The sequence below is a fragment of the Xiphophorus maculatus genome, chromosome 12 (assembly GCF_002775205.1).
Source record: "Xiphophorus maculatus strain JP 163 A chromosome 12, X_maculatus-5.0-male, whole genome shotgun sequence".
In the NCBI taxonomy this organism is placed as follows: domain Eukaryota; kingdom Metazoa; phylum Chordata; class Actinopteri; order Cyprinodontiformes; family Poeciliidae; genus Xiphophorus; species Xiphophorus maculatus.
This window is the reverse complement of record NC_036454.1, coordinates 28,214,210-28,234,800: the sequence shown is the minus strand read 5'-3', so window position 1 is coordinate 28,234,800 and position 20,591 is coordinate 28,214,210. Positions and strand designations below refer to the sequence as shown.

The 20,591-nt window shown below is 41.9% G+C and overlaps 1 protein-coding gene across 2 annotated transcripts in view; it reads left to right on the top strand.

Annotated features, from left to right (window-relative positions):
* Positions 1-1,824: 1,824 nt before the first annotated feature.
* LOC111610371 overlaps positions 1,825-20,591 on the top strand; it is a 38,966-nt gene continuing 20,199 nt past the window's right edge. For both annotated transcript variants that reach the window (XM_023344326.1, XM_023344325.1), the window contains exon 1: positions 1,825-2,092. In XM_023344326.1, the coding sequence (XP_023200094.1) occupies positions 2,012-2,092 (81 nt within the window). In that variant the 5' untranslated portion in view covers positions 1,825-2,011. The remainder of the gene's footprint in view (positions 2,093-20,591) is intronic.

Here is a 20,591-nt window from a genome sequence, read left to right as displayed (position 1 = left end):
CACATCTATACAACTATTGCGCAGATATGAGATGTATAAATGTAAACAAAAAGCGCAAAATTAATTCGAGGTATACATAATAAATTCATCCATGCACTTCTGGTTACTTTGTCGCCATCTACCGGTAATATGAAGAATTACAAATACAAAGTCTAAAAGCCACCCCTGCAAATTTACTGTTATGATGAAAGTAAATATATATATATACATACATTTTTGATGGGTAAAAAAAATTAGATGAGAATAGTTGGCATGATGATGCCTTGGAATTAAAGTCTGTGGATATACTTTAATTCACGTCAAGCACACATGATGTTGAGTAGATTTTTATCTTTCTGATCTAATGATTAGATAGGGTTTTGTTGTTTTTTTTCTGGGCAAAATAAATCACATCCTTTACAATTAGGCCTAGTATTTGTTTATTTTTTCTTCTTTCACAAACAGCTTTTTCCCCAGAAATGATTTTTTCCCCCCCATTGGTTAGCTTTTTTTAAAATTACATTTTTTAATATGGGTGGCATGGCTCTGTGCCAGTTGTACAGCAGTTGAAGTGTATATTGGTATTGAATGCGTTGTGTTGTAAGCGCCATCAGAAGATATTGCTCTACATTGCTGGTGGCTGATGATGCTAAGGAAGCATCATCAGCCACTGGTTTCTAACCTCACAATTCAGTGGCAAATTAAAGGCTTATTTCAGTGGTCGTAAAGGAGTCTAGATTGCATTTTCACCCCTCCCCGCCCACCCATTCCTCCCCATTAATTTTAATGAAATAATCCCACCGCAATGACACAAATGCATGCAAATAATTGTTTCCAGATCAGCAGAAGAGACCATATGTCGCAGCTTAGAAATGCTTCCTAAGTGACAGAAACAGGAACGAGTCGGAGATTTTTACATGAGAGTTGAAGCTCTGAGAGGAATCAGAAAGTACACAGAGACATAAATATAAATGGGTGGAGCTGTGATCCTGGTCTCAGTCTTGATGTTGTTTAAAAAAAAAAAAAAGAAAAGGTAACTACTGGAGAGCCAGACACTTATTTGGGTGAAAAAAATAAAATAAAATAAAATAGAAACTGCTCACACACGCAGTCCAGCTGAATTTTAGCTTTGAATTGATCACATTCTACCTTTTCATTGACTTTATTCAATCGTTTAAAAAAAAGATTTAATCTCCGAACTCAAAGCAACTCGACATCGGACACTCGTGGTCCAAGTTGGCATCTGCCTTGACGTCCACCAGGCAACTTTTGGAAACGGTGCGTGCATACGACCAGGCAGAGATTTTTAAGGGAAGTGGCAAAAACAAACGAGACAGATTAGCGCTGGCCAACAACTGACGGTGTCATCTGGGACCCGTTAGGGAGGATTATCCTCTATGCTGCCCAGATACCGAGCTGTTAGGATGTCATGACAGACTTCAGTCAGAGGCCTCTTCTGTGTTGTCTCAACACTGACTGCTACCGAACATCATCCTTGTAACCTCTTTGAACACCTTTAGGGGCGCCACTGAGTTGAAGCGTGTGTGTGTGTGTGTGTGTGTGTGTGCGTGTGTGTGCGTGTGTGTGTGTGTGGAGACTTTAGTTATTGTGTGGGATTATCAGTCAGTGCAAAGCCTTCGCATAAGAGACAGATAGCACTCCAATCTTTTACCGTGTGCCTACTCGTTTGCGTTTAGTATAATTTAACCAATTAATACTCTGAATGAGCCTTCGGGAATAATAATAATAATAATAATAATAATAATAATAATAATAATAATAATAATAATAATAATAATAATAATAAGACACATTTAGTAACGTAAGCAGACAGGCGAGGAGGGGGCGGAGGCGTATTATTTGACAGTAGAAGTGTGTGGAGAGGCAGGGAGCTCCGGGGGTCTCCGGTTGGTCCATGAGCGATGGGAGCGCGCCCCCGACACTTCAGGTGATCCAGAGGGAAGCAGAGAGGAGCGGGACGCTGGTCGCTGGTGCGTCGCGTTAGAGAAACGGCCAAAGAGTTGGAGGAAAAATGACTTGTGTTACGTCGCCCGGAGCGCCCGCTTCACTGACAGCATGTCTGCTCTTCGTTGCGGGATGTTTCGCACAGAAAGTAAGTTAACGTTGGTTTGCTGCATTTAAAAAAAAAATAAATAAATAAAAAAAATAGAAGAAGAAGAAAGAAAAAAAAGTCATTCACAGCCTTAGTCCAGCGTGTCTTTCTCCTGGATACCACTGAAACCACGACCTTCATCTGAGTAACTTAATCAGCTGTTTACTTCAAAGTTTTGCGATGTTTTTTTTGTTTTGTTTTTTTGACTCTGTGAGATTTAAAGTGATTTTTTTTTTTTTTTCAAAAGACAAACTAGGTTTCAATTCGGGATAAATATGATACATGATGGGCCTATTGCGTCATCTGCACGTTCATTCTTAACGCACTGCTGTAACTAACCGCGCGTGAACTGCTGAAAACAAGCTAACACGTTGTGAAATGTGACATTTCAAAGTGTTTGTGTGTGTGTGTGTTCAAAATAATTTAGCCTGCGTTACTTTGTGTCGACGACGCAGATAACCTCGTGTTGCCTCCTGACTTTTGTTGATTGTTGAGCAGGAACGCGCATGCGGCCGTTTGACAGTTTAGAAAAAAAGAATCCGCCGTCACGTCGGTGGGGACTTATGTACTCATCTCGATTCAAGCAGATCTGCTGTACTTCACCATCCATCCAATCTTTAGGTTTTTTTTTAATTTACCTAATTTATTTTTATTTCTAAGCTGAACTTCCACGTTGCTCATTGCGTGCAGCGCGGCTTTCAGGGGTTGTTTTGATGCCACAGGTGTGTTTTGATGTTCCTGCGCAGCTCGGGGTTGGAGAATGGCGTGCAGAGTCCAAGCTGCTGAAACGAGAACCACATTGAGCGTATGTTCACCTCATGTTGTATGTTTTCACTCAGTATATAATCCCACGCTTTGCTCCTGACATTATATAATGTGTATAGAGGCAAGCGCAGACTGTCAGTTTTGTTGAGCATGCTTTGGCTTTTGCTTGGATTCTGTCAAGGCTCCTGCATTCAGGTCTGGCTGATTGGGGTGTGAGTGCAGTGAAATCCCGGTACCCCGATAAAAGGTTTCGAGGTGCTACAAAAGCAGACTTAAATGTATTTTATGTAGGCCTATTTGCAAAGTGGAAGGAAAACGATGAGTGGATTTCTAAGATCAGTGAATTCTGATGACAACTGGTTGCACTGGGTGTGATTTAAGGGTAGCGGAGTAAGAATGGGCCAAAACAAACCTCAGTTTTCAGATTTTAAATAGCAAAAAAAAAAAAAAAAATCGGTGTAAGTTTCCTCTTTCTTCACAATAATGGATCACGGTGTCCCGATCCGACGTTGATGTCGGAGAGAGAATTGTGTTATATCGGTCTGCATCTAAAATCTCTGACTTAGGCAGGGCAATCCTCTCCAGCATTTAGTCCGCCCTATCATTTCTACCCAGAAGTGTTTGTATCCCACACGCTGACCCACTGGTCAATAATAAGTGGGTCAGTTGTTCTCATACTTGTTGTTGTTGACTATTGTTCTCTGTTTGCGTAATATCGCTTGATCTAGTCTTTTTTTTAGCATTCCACACCACAATAGAAGCAATAAAAGTGTGTTTGATTTGTGCCGTTATTGCATCGGCTCAATATCAATATCGGCCAATATGCAAAGCTGCAAAATTGGTATCGTATTGGAAGTGAAGAAGTTGTGTCGGGACACTCCTAATTATGCTTTGTGTTTGTCTTATTCATAAAAACCCTGATGAGATACCGAACAGGGTTTTCTCCAGTGTATAATAAGTCTGGCGGGCCACCAGGCTTTACTTGCACCCCCACCAGGCTGAATGTTGTTTGTTTGTCTATTTTAGGGGTTTTTTTTCCAGTGTTTGCCTTTTTTTTAAAGACTTTAGTTGGTGTATAGATGTTGCTTATACTGTCTTCCAAAAACACAACTACCTGGTCAAGTTTTCAAATTTCCTTTCAACTCAAACCATTTCTTAACTCAGAAACACCGTGAGCTGCTGGAAGACTGCCCTAGTGCCCCTACCATCGGGCTCAGCAGGTTTTCTGGGGGGAAAACCTCGCCGGTGTTTGTGCAAGTGACTACATGTGTGAATACTTTTTTCAAATGATTTTTTTTTCACAATTTTTGATCTTAAAACGTAATTCCTATGTACGTGTAAACATCGACTGAAGTGCAGCCTTTAAAAGTACTTTTTGAACTTCCTCAGCTGACTCTTTTTCTTTATAGATGACTGAATCCTGTGACTGACGTCTAAATTTAAGGAGCTTTACCTTTGGCACACATATTTTTAGGTCATCAGGAGCGGAGGAAGACCCATGCCTTCCATCTGTCAGGAGTCATCCTCTTCCGCTTATGGAGCAGGTCGGCTCTGCAGCAGACTTCTTAGAACTGGGCTGCAATAAACCGTCGGTGTATCGAATTGTTTGCATCCACCGCTTTAGTTCCCATGTGCATAGGGTGCCCACTATCTTTGCGATTATCTGCCTGAGGGGACATAGTAAATGATGGCTTTGTCCTCTGCTTCCCTTTTGTATTAAGTTGATTTTTGGAACAGCATAAATAAGCTTGGAATTTATTCTATGCCCCCTGAGAGCAACAGAGGCAGTCGGTCCACAACTCTCTCAGCTCTTTGGTGGTAGGAGAGTGAATTTGATCTTTGTTTTAGTGCTCCGCTTTGTGTTTCGGAAGGTTTTATTTGAGATGGAATGAGGCGGGCATTCATTACTAATTGAAGTGAGTTGTGGGACAAGTGAACAGTGGATTCACTTATTCTTCTGGTGAATTATAAGACAATATGTCCACACAGCCCATCAACAGCTAAACATGTCATCGACTGTCAGTGGACTGAAGTGGGAACGGGACAAAAAGGGGCCCACCCCCACAAGTACAGCTTGAAGTTTCGCTGAAAGGACAGAGAAAGTGGGCAGTGTTATTGCAGCAAGTGTCTTTGTAAAAGATGACCGCTGATGATTTAACTTGTTGGATTAGATGAACACGGAACAGTCAGACCTGGGTTTTATGTGTAGTTTGAGTTTGGACAGGACCAACAGGTTGAGACTCGCATTATTATATTTGTGTTCTAGAAATAGGCACAAATAAAATCCAGCTAGAATGTAAGGACTGTGGATTTTTTTTGTCATCAGTGCAGAGCGAAGTCATTTAAAAATACACATATGGTGATAAATAGTCCCAGTCAGATCTTTGATGAAGAAATTAAGTGACATCATGATTGATAATCTATAGAAAGGGGGCGGGGGCTTCAAGTTTTATCATGATATTTCGTGGCGCTATAATGATAATTAAAGTGATGATAAGAACTTTTTTTTTATTTAGGTAACTGTATGGCTCTGACTGTACGACACAGTAGCCATATCCCACAAACAAATACTTTTCTTGGAAAAACATCCGTTTATAATTCCCTCTTGAGGACACCAGTCAGATAATGAAGTGAAAAAATTCATTGAATTTTTTCATACTGTCAATTAACCAATATTGGAGAAATATTGGTTAAGCTGTCCACATCCCGACAATGTGGACAGCTTTTTAAACATTGTTCATTTGAATTTGTCCAATTACCAATCTTATCAAAATTCTTATCATGATAAGAAATTTATCGCAATAGTTGATAAACGATACAATAAATGCCCACCGCTAATCTATTGTTGTTGGGGGGGGGTTCTTATGTCGGACTCCCTTGACGGCTTCAGCAGCTTCCCAGAAGCTCTAGGAATCTGTTTACGGGGAATTTTTCATCGTTTTTCAAGAAGCGTATTTGTGAGGTCAGACATTTGTGTTGGATGAGAAGGCCTGGCTCACACTCCTCTACTTTAATTCATCCCCAAAGTGTGCTATCAAGTCTCTGAAATGGCCCCGCCCATCCTTCTCTTCCTGGACCCTGCTTGGAAAAGGAAGAGATGAAATCCAAACTCTTCCCACCAAGTTGGGAGCGTGGAATCGTCCAAAAATGTCTTAACGGGCTGGAGCAGCAAGACTTCCTTTCACTGGAACTGAGGGACTTCTGAAAAAGCAGCCCTGCACCATAACACCCTCTGTACAAAACTTTACATTTGTGAGCAGACCTACACCAGTCTGGAGTCCAGTATCGGAGCGCTATACACACCACCGTATCCAACTCTTTGCATTTTCTGACGAGTGCCACATGGAGTTTGTTGGTCCGTGGCTGATGACTCTGCAGAAAGTTGGTGGGCTCGGCGCTCCGTGCGCCTCATTATCTTTGATTTTACTTGGCCTGCCACTTCATGGCTGAGTTTCTATTGTTCCTAATCGCTTCCACTTTGTTATATTACTACTAATGGTTCACGGGGAGATATTTATTAACAAGTTCAAAACTGGACTTATTGCATAGGTACCGTTGTGGAATTTACAGAGCCCATTCTTTCACAAATGTTTCCACAAACAGCTTGGATGCCGAGGTCTCCTGACTGGAACTTCGACATGTTTGCTCAAACAAGGCTAAACTATGTTAAACAGCAACTTAATGTTTAGATAAAGTCACCTAAAATGCACAAGCCTGTGTCATTTATTTTCAAATACTGCTCAAAACATACAGCTACAGCCTTTAATAGTAGTTTTTACTATCTTGCTCCTAATGGCGAAGCGGTTTGATGAAGTGCTAAGCTAGGCTACGCTAACGCTGGCATGTTTACTTCCTGTGTCAATGTGATTCAGTGATAATTCGACACGTGTTTCCAGTCAATCGCTGGCAGACAATAGAGACGGGAAGAGTTGTTCTTGTGATGAATAAACTCAGAACTTTACTTTGCACATTAAAGCAGAGTAAAATTCAAAATTTTTCTTTTGTTAAAAGAAAACTGAAGGAATGGAGATGTGTGGGCACAGCTGGCAGTCTCTCCTTTGTACTGAACATCATTGCAAACTTTGGAAGCAGCTTGTAAGAGAAAATCCCGGATTTGTTACACCAATAATTGTTTTTCTTTAATTTAATTTTTTGAAGTTCTCTGTGCAAAACCTAGCTGAATTGCTTGATCACGGACGCAAGACCAGAAGTGGATGTGAGTTGAGCTTCTTCGGGGACTCTTAATTTCGATCTCTCAAAAAAAGTTTTTTATCAGTCCCAACGCCTGGGATCGGGTCAGAAGAACATCCCTACTGATTACAGAGAATCCCCCGGAGGCCACTGTTTGAACTAGTCTTTTGTTACTTTTGTGTGGCACCAAAATGTGATGAATAATTTCCATTCACAACACCTCTGGCATTGATCACCTGCACTGTATGTTGGTGCATCAGCCTCCTCCAAGCTCTTTTCTCAACTGCTAAAAGGTGGGTGGTCATGATGTTTGAGCAATTCAATCATTTCCTTTGTCCTGGCTTTACTTATTCATCACTGATGCCAGTAAAAGATAGAAAAAAGCGTTTGCGGCTGCCTGTGTTCTCCCTTTAGGCGTGCTCAGCCAGGTGGGGCTATTATGAGTGGCAGATTAAGTTTGTTGTCCCAATCTTACAAATTACAGGTTGCCTTGCTAGCTCACCCTGAAAAGACTTGTGCGACGAGGATATGTGTGGGCCGTTCACAGGATGTGTTGCTGCAGCCTGTATTATCAGCGAAAGCATAAATAACTGGGATCTGCCAGGATCTGATTAGAGCAGCTGAGCTGAAAATGAACCGCTTCCGGTCACCAGCTAAGTGATCAGAGGGTTTCAAATGAGCAGGAGATTGTGCAAAAGCCCTGATTTCATTCTCAAGGAGTTTTTTTCCCCCCAACTTTTGAGAGAGGAGCCCTGCAGCCAGAACGTTTAAATCTGTTACATAACGCTAAGTAGGCCTGTCACAATAACCGATTTTGCAGGATGATAAATTGTTCCAGAAGTTGTTGCGATAAATGATATTGTTGCTTTGAGACCATTTTTAAGTAATATACTGTAATGGCAAAATAAAAATGGAGGAGCACATTCTAAGAGATCAGTAAACTGTAAATTCTAATGAACATTTAACACTGGAACTGGAAGACATTTTGAATATACAAAATAAATTAAAAAACAAATAAAATGAATTTTTAAGTCTTTGTAAACTAAATTGTCCTTCAAAAAATTGGCTAGTTGAGACCAAAGCACCAAACTGAAGACCTTTATCATCCAGTTTTTGCTAGAAAGAGAGAAAAAAAGAGATAAACGATAAATCATGCCAATGGAAAATATTGAGTTTGTTTTAATTTATCATGCGATTAATTGATTTATTGATTATTGTGACAGGCCTAACGCTAAGTATGAGTAGCATACCTTTTCTGTGGTAACATATCAACCCTTCCTTAATGAATGGTCGCAGATGGCTTGGCGATTTATTTTCTCTTCTTTCCTTGATAAGATGAATGAATAAACTCTGGGCTATGTACAGCGGACCCCAGGTCCTGGCACACAGTGGGTTAGGGACCACAGCCACCCGCGAATAATTGAAATCCGCAAATGCATGCGACGCTTTCTAAAAACACTTTTAACAGTCCAAACACCAAACGCACCTTAATATGTGGAAACCATCTTGGCACTTAGTACTGCACTTCTTCCCTATCTCTGTTCAGCCAAAGACAGAATTCACCAATAACGTGTCAAGTAGCATTGCATCTAGGTATTTCAACTTTGAATATTTTTGATATGCTCTTTGAAAAATGAGCTAATAGTCCTTTTTTTTTTTACAAATAATTTCAAGTTATGTTCCACTGAAAAATCCACAGACACAAAATCCACAGTGTGCTATTAAACCTTTCTGGTATCCGCTGCCAGGGTAATTGTCTTCTGTTGCGTTTTGTTCCATAACGACCACATCTAAAATCCAGTAACACCAACCGCCTTCAGAAGTCATTGATTTGAACTGGGCGAGGCAGTGGCGCAGTGGTAAAGCATGGGATCCACACATGGAGGCCTCGGTCCTCGACGTGGCCGTCACAGGTCGGTTCCTGACCTGTTGACCTGCGCCGCATGTCTTTCCTGTTGTTTCACTACTAAATAAAGGCCACGAGAACAAGGAGAAACCTTAAAAAATAATGAAGGTCTCCATATCAGTAAGGAGTCTGTCTGTGTTTATTAGTTAAATTACAGCAGGTGTCAAAATGTTTAAGAGAACATCAGTTGCATACTACGGAAAAGATTTCAGTGCAACAAATTGGCTTCCGTGGTCCATTGTTTAGTAAATGCACACAGGTGTTGAGGTATAAACATTCTGTATGAATGCTTTTCTAATTGCCACTTTAAGAGGAGAGAAATATGTGAAAAGTAAGCTGCAACTCAGAGGTTTAGATAAATACGACCAGCCGGGTCAGAGCGGACAGGAGTCCAGTAGATAACTGACCGGCTTTTCTGTCTCTTTCCTCAAACACCAGCAGGCGCACAGAGAAGATGGTACTTCCAATGCGTATTGTTCTGAACGGTTCCCAAACAATTTGTATTGATAAGGAAGTGCACCAACTCAGTATCTATTTAGATCACCCACCATTTACGACAGACCGTGGATTATGCTGCATCAGTGATGTATCTGTTTGGGGCAGGAAGTAACTGTGGAACTCGCAGACCATTTTTATCTCATTTCCCAGCTCGGAATTAGTCATCGGTTCAACATGTACCACCTGCTCTGATGTTCCTAATAAAGGTCATGGAGAGGAATCAGCCAACTTGCCAATATCCTTAATCAGAACCAACACGCAAAGTATTTTAAGCTTTGACAGGGCAGGGATAAAACTGCGTCATTTTGGTGCATTTAATTTCTTTTAGTTTGTGAGGCACATTTTTTAGAGCATGAGTTCTTGGAAATGTGTTGTATGAATAATAAACTTGAGCTTGAGAAGTTCAAATCTGAAATCAAAGAGTAAAGAGATGGGAAATCAAAGAAGCAGCCAAGATGTTAGTTTTAACTCTTGAGAAGGTGCAGAGATTTGATCGATTAATCATTTTCTTTTCTTTTTCATGGTTTAATTTGTGGAAAATCTGGATTTTTTTTCTCTAGCAACACACTTCTTAGGTTTCCGTAGTTTAGTTTGATGTTAGCCCTTCCTACATCTACCATCCTAATTGATGAGCTTTTTTTTTACAGCTTCCAATTATTATGACTTTGAATTACAGTCAACTCACATAAAAAAAAAATATTGAAATAAAAGCCAGCTTTCAAGATATTTTCTGTCATTTGTGAAGTGAGGAACAAAAATAGATGATAATCGGAAATCAAATTTTTTTTATAAAAAAATATTATTCTCAAGCCATATTTTCAAGGGCTTAAGAATAAGCCCTGGAAAAGGTGCTCTGGTTAGATGACAGCAATGTAGCACTTTTTTTGGCTTATGTGCAAAATGCTGTGGGTATTAGTAATTTTTTTTCTGTCTGGGATGAGAAAAAATGGAAGAGTTGATGGAAAGATAGATGGAGCTAAAGGAAAAGGAGAAATGTGAGAATTAGTCTAAAAAGAACTGGAAGGTGAGGCAGTAGGATAACTACACTGCATCTGTGCTTCACAAATGCTCTCCATCCAATCTGACCAAGATTTGTTTTGCATAGAAAAAAAAGAAATCGAGTCTCTGGATGTGCAATATTGACTCCGGGTAGCTGAAAATGTGTCCCACGTTTTTTCAGATACTGACTTGTTTAAAAATAGAGGAAATACATGTTTCATTTCACTTCCACTTCACAGTACATTTGCTAGTTTATCTATATGACAAATTCCAACATGGCAGATTTAAATGTGTGGTTCTGATGTGACAGAAGCAAAAAAAAGTCGCGTGGGTCTGAATTCTTCTGGAAGGACATGTATGGACTTACAGTATATTCAATGAGCTCAGCAGATGCACAATTCCACCAGATGTTTTGCTAATTGCCGCTGGCTAGTCTGAAGGAGCTGAAAGCAGAGGTGAGGGCTGCTCAGTGAGGCAGAAGCTCTGGAGCTTGGAAACTGCAGCTCTGAAGAGGAGCTTTGTCCTTGAAAGCAGCTCTCGGTCCCACCAAGCGTTTTGTGCAGCTGCATGGATGCAACGGGAGATTAAAGGATTTCTCAAACACGCATGAAAGAATCAAAGCGACACTCCAGGTGTGTTTTTGATGAGTAGATAACATTATAGAATGATGTAAAGCTCAAAAAAGTCAGTTTCTACTTTTTTTTGAGCTTTAACAAAAAAATGTTTCAGACTATTACTTTTGGCAATTTAGCCAAGCGAGGCTCTCCTGCAACCCTGTAATTATAGTTAAAGGCATTCATTGGATATCAAACAAAATTTTGAATTATTTCTTAAAACTGTTTTTTTTTTTTTTTTACCACTGCGGAGAGGAGGTCAGGATTCACCACAGAGTTCCACAGACTCGCTTGACAACGACCACAGCTGCAGCAGCTAGTTTTCTTTTTTTTATGAGAAAATATGTTAATTGCTTTCAAACCACAGACATGGAAAAGAGGGCTTCTTCTCTCGCCCGCCCGGCCACATATCTGTGCACGTTTTACGAGCGCAGCAACAATCAATTACGGTTTCCCCCATGCCTCCGGTGACGACCATCGTTCCGTGGCCACTACTGTTATGTGGAGCGAGCCTGTTGTTTTGGGTTCAGAGAGGTCTTTTTATAAGTCCGGTTTTTGTTTTTTGTTGTGTTCGGAAACCTACAGTGGAGTGGACTCGCTTCCACTGATCCAATCTGGAAAAACAAAGAAAAAAGTGTGTGATAAAACCCAGAGCATAGCACCAGGGCCTTTCCACAGCTGTGCAGAGGGACCTCAGGGAGCTCCTCTCCTATCAGAGTTTCTGCATGCAGCTGTGCCAAAAAATCAAAAACTAAACCTAACCTTTTTTGTGTGTGTGTATGTGTGTGTCCTTTTTAATGGTGGCTGTGTCTGTCCTGGTTACAAGAAACTTCATGAGAGAATTGAGTTTTTCCTTCCTCGTCTCTAAGGACTTTAGGAGAACTTGCAAGGTTTCTTTGAATAACCAGGAAAATTCCTGTATGCTTGTTGTACTCCAAGAAAAAATAGTTTTTAAAAAAAATCGAATTAGAGGCAGTCGTAATTTTGTTACATTCACACAATTGCATAATTCCTCTTATTTATTTATTTCAGATTTTTTTTTCTGTCCTCTCTGAGGATTTCTTTACAAAATCTGTTTCAGTCTTGGATGTTAGTTTGGTTCATCCAAAATATGAACAAAATGACAATTGACAAAACTAAAATTTGTCATTTGCGTCCAGGATTTCACACCGACCCTTGTTGAACTGAAAGGTGAATCTACAAATTACATTTTTTATTTATATTTTGCTACATTTTTGCTGTTTCTTGCCGTTGCTTCCTCCACATATCATGGATGATTGTAATGCCTCCCGCGTGGATCGCGCTTTCTGAAGCAGAAGCCTGTGAGGCGGTGTCACTCTTCTCCTCTAGTAAACAGGGCTGCTGAGGATTCCTGCCCCCTTACAGGGGCCTGCCTGCCTGTTTGTGAGCCAGTCTGAGAGTGTTTGTGCATGAAGGCTTGTGTGATGGCGTGCGTGTGTGTCCGTGCGTGCTATACGCTAACAGTATTTCAGCAGAAGGTGGCTCATGTTGCAGAGTTTTCACGGCAGCGTCACCAGCCTGGGTGGTTGCAAAAAAACAAAAAAGAAGAAAGCATTGTGCAGCAAACAGGGCAGCTTGATGGTCTCAGTTGTAAAGCAGAGGGTTGTTTACATGTAAAGTGCTGGACCTGGTGTTTTCATGACCTGCAGTTGAAACCAGAAGTTCTGATTGAACTGTTTCAATCAGAAATAGTTTCTGATTGAAATCAGAAACATAGTTACACTCCAAAATCATAGAAAATGATTTCTATTTGCTGTAATTGATAGCAATTATCAAAAATATATACCTCGAGCTTAAGTATAAGGTAAAAAAAAAACCAAAAACTGTCAGTTGATCAAGTTTATTTGTATAGCACATTTCAGTACCAAAGCAGTCCAAAGTGCTCTACATCATAAAAATAAAGTAATAACGCAGCACACAGTCACGGATTGAGCAACCATTAACAACCGTTACATTTTGTTGAGTGACATCATCAAAATCATCAACACACATCAAACACGATGGTCAATGTTCCATTTATTATGGCTCAAAAGCAAGTGGGTTCTTTTAGTTTTGATTTAAAGGAACTCAGTGTTTCGGCTCTTTGGCAATTTTCCAGAAGTTTGTTCCAGATTTGCGGTGCGTAGAAGCTGAATGCTGCTTCTCCATGTTTGGTTCTGGGGATGCAGAGCAGAACCAGAACCAGAAGACCTGAGAGGTCTGAATTGTTGATACAACGACAGCAGATCTTTATTATATTTTCGTACTAATGATTTATAAACTATCAACAGTGTTGTAAAGTCTATGCAGCCAAATCAGCCAAGATGTGAAGAAGAGAATTGTGGAAAACTCTGGTTCATCCTTGGTAACAATTTCCAGATGCTAGAAGGTGCTGCATGCACCTGTTTAAACAATTACACAAAAGTAAAGAGACAATGGGAATGCCCAATCACCTTACAGCTCAGGAAGTAGACGAGTTCTTTGTCCCAGAGTTTAATGGGTTCTGGTCCACAATGTGCTGCTTGATCCCAGAACAAAAGATCTTGTGAAGATGCTGGGTGAGGCTCATGAGACGTGACTTTGATTATTCACAGTGAAACTTGTCTTGTACCGACATGGACTGAAAGGCCGTTCGGCAAGGAGGAAGACATCAGCCCAAAAGGACAAACCCATTTGTGTATGGATGCAGTTTAACAGCATTTATACCGAATAATAAGGAAATGTATGCAAGCTTTCTGAATTTAATGGAATTAGTACACTGTGTTCCAAATTATTATGCAAATTGAATTTAAGTGTCATAAAGATTAAATTTTTTGTTGTGCTATTGAATTTATAGATGGTATTGTGTGTCAGGGCTCTTTGAATCACTATAATTAATTTCAGAGAGCTGGTTGATTAGTTTGTCTGGTGAGCTCAATTAAAGGAAATCTACTTAAGAAGGATGTTCCACATTATTAAGCAGGCCACAGGTTTCAAGCAATATGAGAAAGAGAAAGAATCTCTGCTGACGAAAATCATCAGATAGTGTAGTGCCGTATGACAAGATATGAAAACATTAGATATTTAACGAAAACTGAAGCGTTATCGTACTGTGAAGAGATTTGTGGCTGATTCAGAACAAAGATGGGTTTGTACAGATAAAGGCAAAATGAGGAAGGTTTCTCTTAGACAAATTCATCGGATTAAGAGAGCAGCTGTTAAAATGCCATTACAAAGCAGCAAACAGTTTTTTGAAGCTGCTGGAGCCTCTGGAGCCTCAAGGTGGAGGATCCTCCAGAGGCTTGAGGTGCATGAACCTACTATTGGGCCCCTAACCAGAGCTCACAAGCAGAACCGGTGGCAGTGGGCCCAGCCGAACATGAAGATTCATTTTCAAACAGACTTGTTCACTGATGACTGCTGTGCAACCCTGGATGGTCCAGATGGACGCAGTAGTGGATTGGTGGTGGATGGCCACCACGTCCCAACATGGCTGTGACGTCAGCAAGGAGGTGGTGGAGTCATGCTGTGGGCCGAAATCATGAGGAGAGAATCATTGGTCGGTCCCTTCAGAAAATGACCTCAGCAAAGTATATGAACTTTCTGACTGATCACTTTCTTTCATGGTTCAAAAAGAAGAGCTGTACCTTCAGTAGCAAAATCATCTTCATCATGACAATCCACCATCTCAAGCTGCAAGGAATACCACTATGTCATTGGCTGCTATGGGCATAAAAGGAGAGAAACTCATGGTGTGGTCACCATCCTCCTCTGACCTCTGACCTCAACCCTATTGAGAACCTTTGGAGTTTCCTCAAGCAGAAGATCTGAGGGTGGGATGCAGTTCATATCAAACCAGCAGCTCTGGGAAGGTTTTCTGACATCCTGCAAAGATTCAAGCAGAAACTTTCCACAAACTCACAAGTTCAATGGATCAAGAATTGTGCAGGTGATATTAAAGAAGGTTCTGTGTTAACATGTAACTCTGTCTGTTAAGATGTTTTTGATTGAAATAGCTTTTGATTTTAGTACATGTGACCACCTAATGCTGCACATTCAAAGAATGACCGTTTGCAGTTCTTTATAATCAATAAAATGTTTAGAAAATCTGCTGTTCATAATAATTTGGAACAGTGAATTTCGAGTTTTTTATTTAAAAAAAAAATACTGTTCTCATGGGGAGCTTTGTTCAGTAAAATTTGATTTATACTGTAATAGTTCATGACTTGAAAATTATACTGACCATCATTTGCACTGACCATTTAAGAAAAACTGAGAAAATATCACTTGCATAATAATTTGGAACACGGTGTAAACAAATATTCTTTCTCCAATTTGAGGCATTGAGCAAATAGAAATAAGTTTAGTGATTCTAAATGACCTAAGACAAGAGACACGTTTGATCTGACGTTAACTTCAGACAGAGAAAAGGTGGGTATGTGTCCTTTTATTAGATGTATGAAAACACGGAACTCAGCCTTCAAGTCTGGCGACAAGGAGGCACTGAGGACAGCGAGAACCAACTTGAACCGTGCTATCAGGTTAGCAAAGCGAACCCACAGTCAGAAAATACAGGAGTTCTTCCACGACACCAGCAACACCAGGAGTATGTGGCTAGGCATAAAGGCGATCACAGATTACAATCCATCCTCCCCCCCAGTGGGTGAAGTTGATGCTGACTTTCTAAATGGACTCAATAACTTCTTTGGGAGGTTTGAGGCACTGAACAGTACTCCGGCAAAGAAAACTGTTCCCCACTGCCTGGACACAGCCGATGTGTTGAAGACTCTGAAAAGAGTCAACCCACGGAAGGCCCCAGGCCCCGACAACATACCTGGGCGGGTGTTCAGGGAATGCGCAGGTCAGCTGGCTGGTGTCCTAACAGACATTTTTAACACCTCACTGGACCAAGCCACAGTGCCAGCCTGTCTCAAAACTGCCTCCATCATTCCGGTGCCGAAGAAACCTCAAGTCACCTCTTTCAACAATTACCGGCCTGTGGCACTGACTCCCATCATGATGAAGTGCTTTGAAAGGCTGGTAAAAGAACACATCGTCTCCAGACTCCCCTCCACATTCGACCCGTTCCAGTTTGCCTACCGCCGAAACCGCTCCACTGAGGACGCTATCTCCTCTGCCCTACACCTGAGCCTGGCTCACCTGGAGGAGAAGAACACTCATGTGCGGATGTTGTTCCTGGACTTCAGCTCAGCGTTCAACACAATCATCCCACAGCATCTGGCAGGAAAACTGGGACACCTGGGCTTCAGCACCCCCCTGCGCAACTGGCTGCTAGACTTCCTCACCGACAGACCTCAGTCAGTCCGGATCGGACAACACACCTCCGATGTCATCACCCTCAGCACAGGCTCCCCTCAGGGCTGCGTCCTGAGCCCTCTGCTGTTCACTCTGATGACACACGACTGCATCCCCAGGTTCGCCACCAACCACATCGTGAAGTTCGCGGACGACACAATGGTGGTGGGCCTCATCAGAGACGACAACGACCTGGACTACAGAGAGGAGGTGGAGCAGCTGGTGGACTGGTGCAGAGACAACAGCCTGATCCTAAACGTTGACAAGACGAAGGAGATGATCGTCAACTTCAGGAAGAACCGGCCCAGCCACGCTCCACTGCTCATCAACAGTTCGGCTGTGGAGGTGGTCAGCAGCACCAAATTCCTGGGGGTGCACATCACAAACGACCTCACCTGGACTGTGAACACCACGTCTCTGGCCAAGAGGGCACAGAAACGCTTGTATTTCCTGCGGAGGATGAGAAGAGCACACCTGCCCCCGCCCATCCTCAAGACGTTCTACAGAAGCACCATAGAGAGCATTCTGACCAGCTGCCTCTCTGTGTGGTGTGGAGGCTGCAGCGCCTCCGACTGGAAGAACGTGAGGAGAGTGGTGCGGACAGCAGAGAGGATCATCGGGGCCCCCTTCCCTCCATTCAGGACATTTCATCCCAGCGCTGCGTGTCCCGAGGCCGAAACATCATCAGTGACCCCTCACACCCCCACCATGGACTGTTCTCCCTGCTGCCCTCTGGAAAGAGGTTCCGCAGCATCCGGTGCAGGTCCACTAGGTTCCGAAACAGCTTTTTCCCACTTGCCATCAGACTGCTGAACTCTTAACTGGACTGCACTCAAAAACTGGTCTCCACTTCATACCTTGCACATATACATAGCTAAATAACTTCCATTTTACTGTCAGTCCTGCACTTTATATTTTATATTCATATTTATATTCATATTTTATACTGTATTTTATTTTATTCTGGAGTAACCTCACAACATTGGAACCTCAAAACATTGTCCTGAGCCGTATGCAACGAAATTTCGTTCTGTATGCAAAATGATAATAAAGTCAGTCTAAGTCTAAGTCCAAGTCTTGTAGTTTCAGTTGTATACATTGGAAGCATATTTTTTCCTTCTTAGGTGCACTCAGCTCTTACACCAGCTCAATCAGAAACCTAGTTACACTCCAAAAACAAATCAACCCTCTTGGAGATAACCGCATCTTTTCAGATGTCCCACTGAATGAGACGTTTCAGGCCGTCATGTCCTCTGCTGACCTTCCGCTGCCCAGGGACGCACCTGCTGCCACCAGCCCAACTGGGACACAAGCGCCCTAGCTGGTTCTTACATAAAGTTCCAACTTGCACCTTATTAGCATCACTTCATTAAAATATGATCCAGCCAGCCTGCCCATTTGTGGAGTGGCTCACTAAAACAGCACTGCGGCCTCATTGTTTTGCCATGAGAAAAGGCATCCTGGAATAATTAGCGGCCTGCCAGTGGAATGGCCTGTGATGTAACAGAACTGAGATGTTTGGCATTATAAGAATGCCCTATTTCCACTCGCTACTGTTGCACTTCAGAGTCCTTTCATGTGTAGTCTACCATGTACGTCCCAGTGAGCAGTGGACCTCCCAGCCAGGGAGAAATGAGATGGTCTCATCACTTACACAGCTGTCTTTTCACCACTACCCAGTCCAGGCTGGGCAATATTTGCTGCCTCTTCTTGTCTCGTTGACCATCTGCTATTTCGTTTTGGCTGACAAAAGCAGCCCATTTGTTTTTTTGTTTATGTTTTAAATCCAAAAAGCAGCACTTTGTCCTTCCTTTCCACCATAATAATTCAAAGTGGTTTCCCTCATTGCTCAATTCTGCTGCAAACACCTAAATCAGCATACCCTGTAATGATAACTTGCAGTGCTCTGGCAGGCCAAGCGAAGCATGCCAAGCGCTAATGTAATTACATTTAAGTGTGCGTTCCAAAGGAGTACCGGCAACGGCTAACTTGACATCAGTGCGCGTGGTTCCTTTTCAAAGTCGGCAAATGTTTCATTTCACCAGTTTTAATACGACTCCTGTGCCAGAGACGGCGGGGTCGTCTACGACAACGGTATGTCTGTTTGTAAATGTAATTAGCAAAGTATGCAAGGGAAGTAAGCTTGTTAAATTGCTGCATAGCTGGTCAGCCACACACTTTCCCATTGCAACTCTTGGAAAGTCAGCTGGAGCTAACAAATATGACTGACATGCCTTCTCCAAGACCCGCGTCGCAACTTCTAATGCCTGCACTTCCATTGCGCATAAGTTGGTCAGAGGCTGTAGTTCAGTACAAGATAATTTTGCACAAAGATTCGACTTGCAGCTTGCTGTATCTCCAGCTGTTGTTCTCACTGAAGCAGAGCATTGCGTGGTTACGAGCAGACACTTGTGGTGTAAGGTCAAGGTTTGTGCATAAAACACTTTGGCATCAACTTACAGCATAGCGTGCTTTTGATAAGACAATCCAACCACATTTGAAGAACACTCCTAAACAAACAGGCATCACAAAGACCAGGGATCACAGCAGACGTTATGAAGAAGTTTTAAATTTGGATTATAAATCAATATCTCAAGTATTGGTTTACTTCGTCATCCGAAAATGAAAAGAGCGTAGCACGACTGAAAAGCTATGAAGACATTGCTGTCCACCTTAACTCAAAGGCTTGGATTGGAGTACATTAATCAGAGAAACAGCCAAGAGGTCCCTGGTAGCTCTGAGGGAGCTGCAGAGATACACAGCTCAGGTGGGAAAAGCTGTTGACGGGACAACTATGCATTTGATCATTTTGACTTTTATGGCCGAGTGGAAAGTAAAGCAATGTTGATTAAAGGCAACAAAAGTGGCCAATGTTTGGATGGTCCACAATGTTCAAATACCAGCAGCAGCAGGTGCAGTGAGAGGTGGATTTGGAAAGTATTGACCTTGGAGGTCTAAAACACAGTTTCACACCACGTTTTTGTAAGCGATGTAGAGAACCGTCTGTCATTTTCCTTTCACTTTGCTATTAAGTACTGCTTAATCCCAACAGGTTACGTTCAAGTGCGTGCTTGTAATATGACAAAACTGGCAACAGTTCAACGAGCGTAAATACTTCCTAGATTTTTAGAGCACCTCGTGAAATTGTTCGGAAATTCTATCAACAGACTCATTTTCACAACTCGTCAGCTCCACTTAATTTATGGAAGCTTTTTTTTTTTTTGTCAATTGTATTTCAACAAGCTGCCCCGTCTTTCTGTAAGACATAAACAGCCTGAATCCCTGTTGAACAGCCCACACATATCATTCTAACTGTACTGTTGTAAACATGCTAACGGAGGCCATGAAATGTTTTCACGTATTTCTTTACGAGGTCGGACCTCATAAAAAAAAAAAAAAATCTTTTTAGCTGAAATATGATGAACTCAGAAAAGTTTGGCAATGACCACTCAGATTTCTGGATACACACTTTTGACTTCTCTAATATTATTGCTGATGATATTCCTGCTTGGCCTTGTCTTAATACACATCCAAGTGCCCCAAACTCCCAAACACATGCTTTTATGAATGTGCTAACAAGCGATCAGGTAATGAAGTTAATTTATTGAGTAGCCCCTAGTTGTATTTTGATGGGATTTTGTGCATCATTATTAGCTTATAATTCACAAACAATGAGGCAGGAGCAAAAAAAAAAAAAAAAAAAGCTAGCTTGTTGAGAACTCTTATCAAACAAAAAAAAACTTCCAAGCTTCAATTTAGGAGCAACATGAACGTTTTTGTGGAACTACAGAGCCGCCTCGTCTACTTTTCTTCCTGTCTCGAACGCAAGTGTTGCTGCAGGGTGTTGAGTTTGTTACCTGTCTGGCGAGGGAGGGGGGTCTCCTCATCTGGGGCTTTCCCACAGTTAAGAACCGAGGTGAGCAGGAAGCCTCATAAACGCACAGCTCCCCTACAAAGGTCTGGTTTTCGGCTCCCCGGACCAATAAACATCTATGCCTACGCTTAGGGCCAGGGCCCCTTTTAAATCTCCATACACCTGGGAAGAATTACTGCCAGTGGGGTTTGAAGGAATGCCCCCAAAAGGTCACCAAGGCCAGCCACACAGGCAGCACGCAGGCTTTAGGTACACAGGCAGAGTTGAATAGTTCAACTCCAAGATGGTTCATATGAGTGAGCAAATCAAGACTACGGCTTGATTTGGCCTCGTTATATTTTATCAGATCAATGTCAT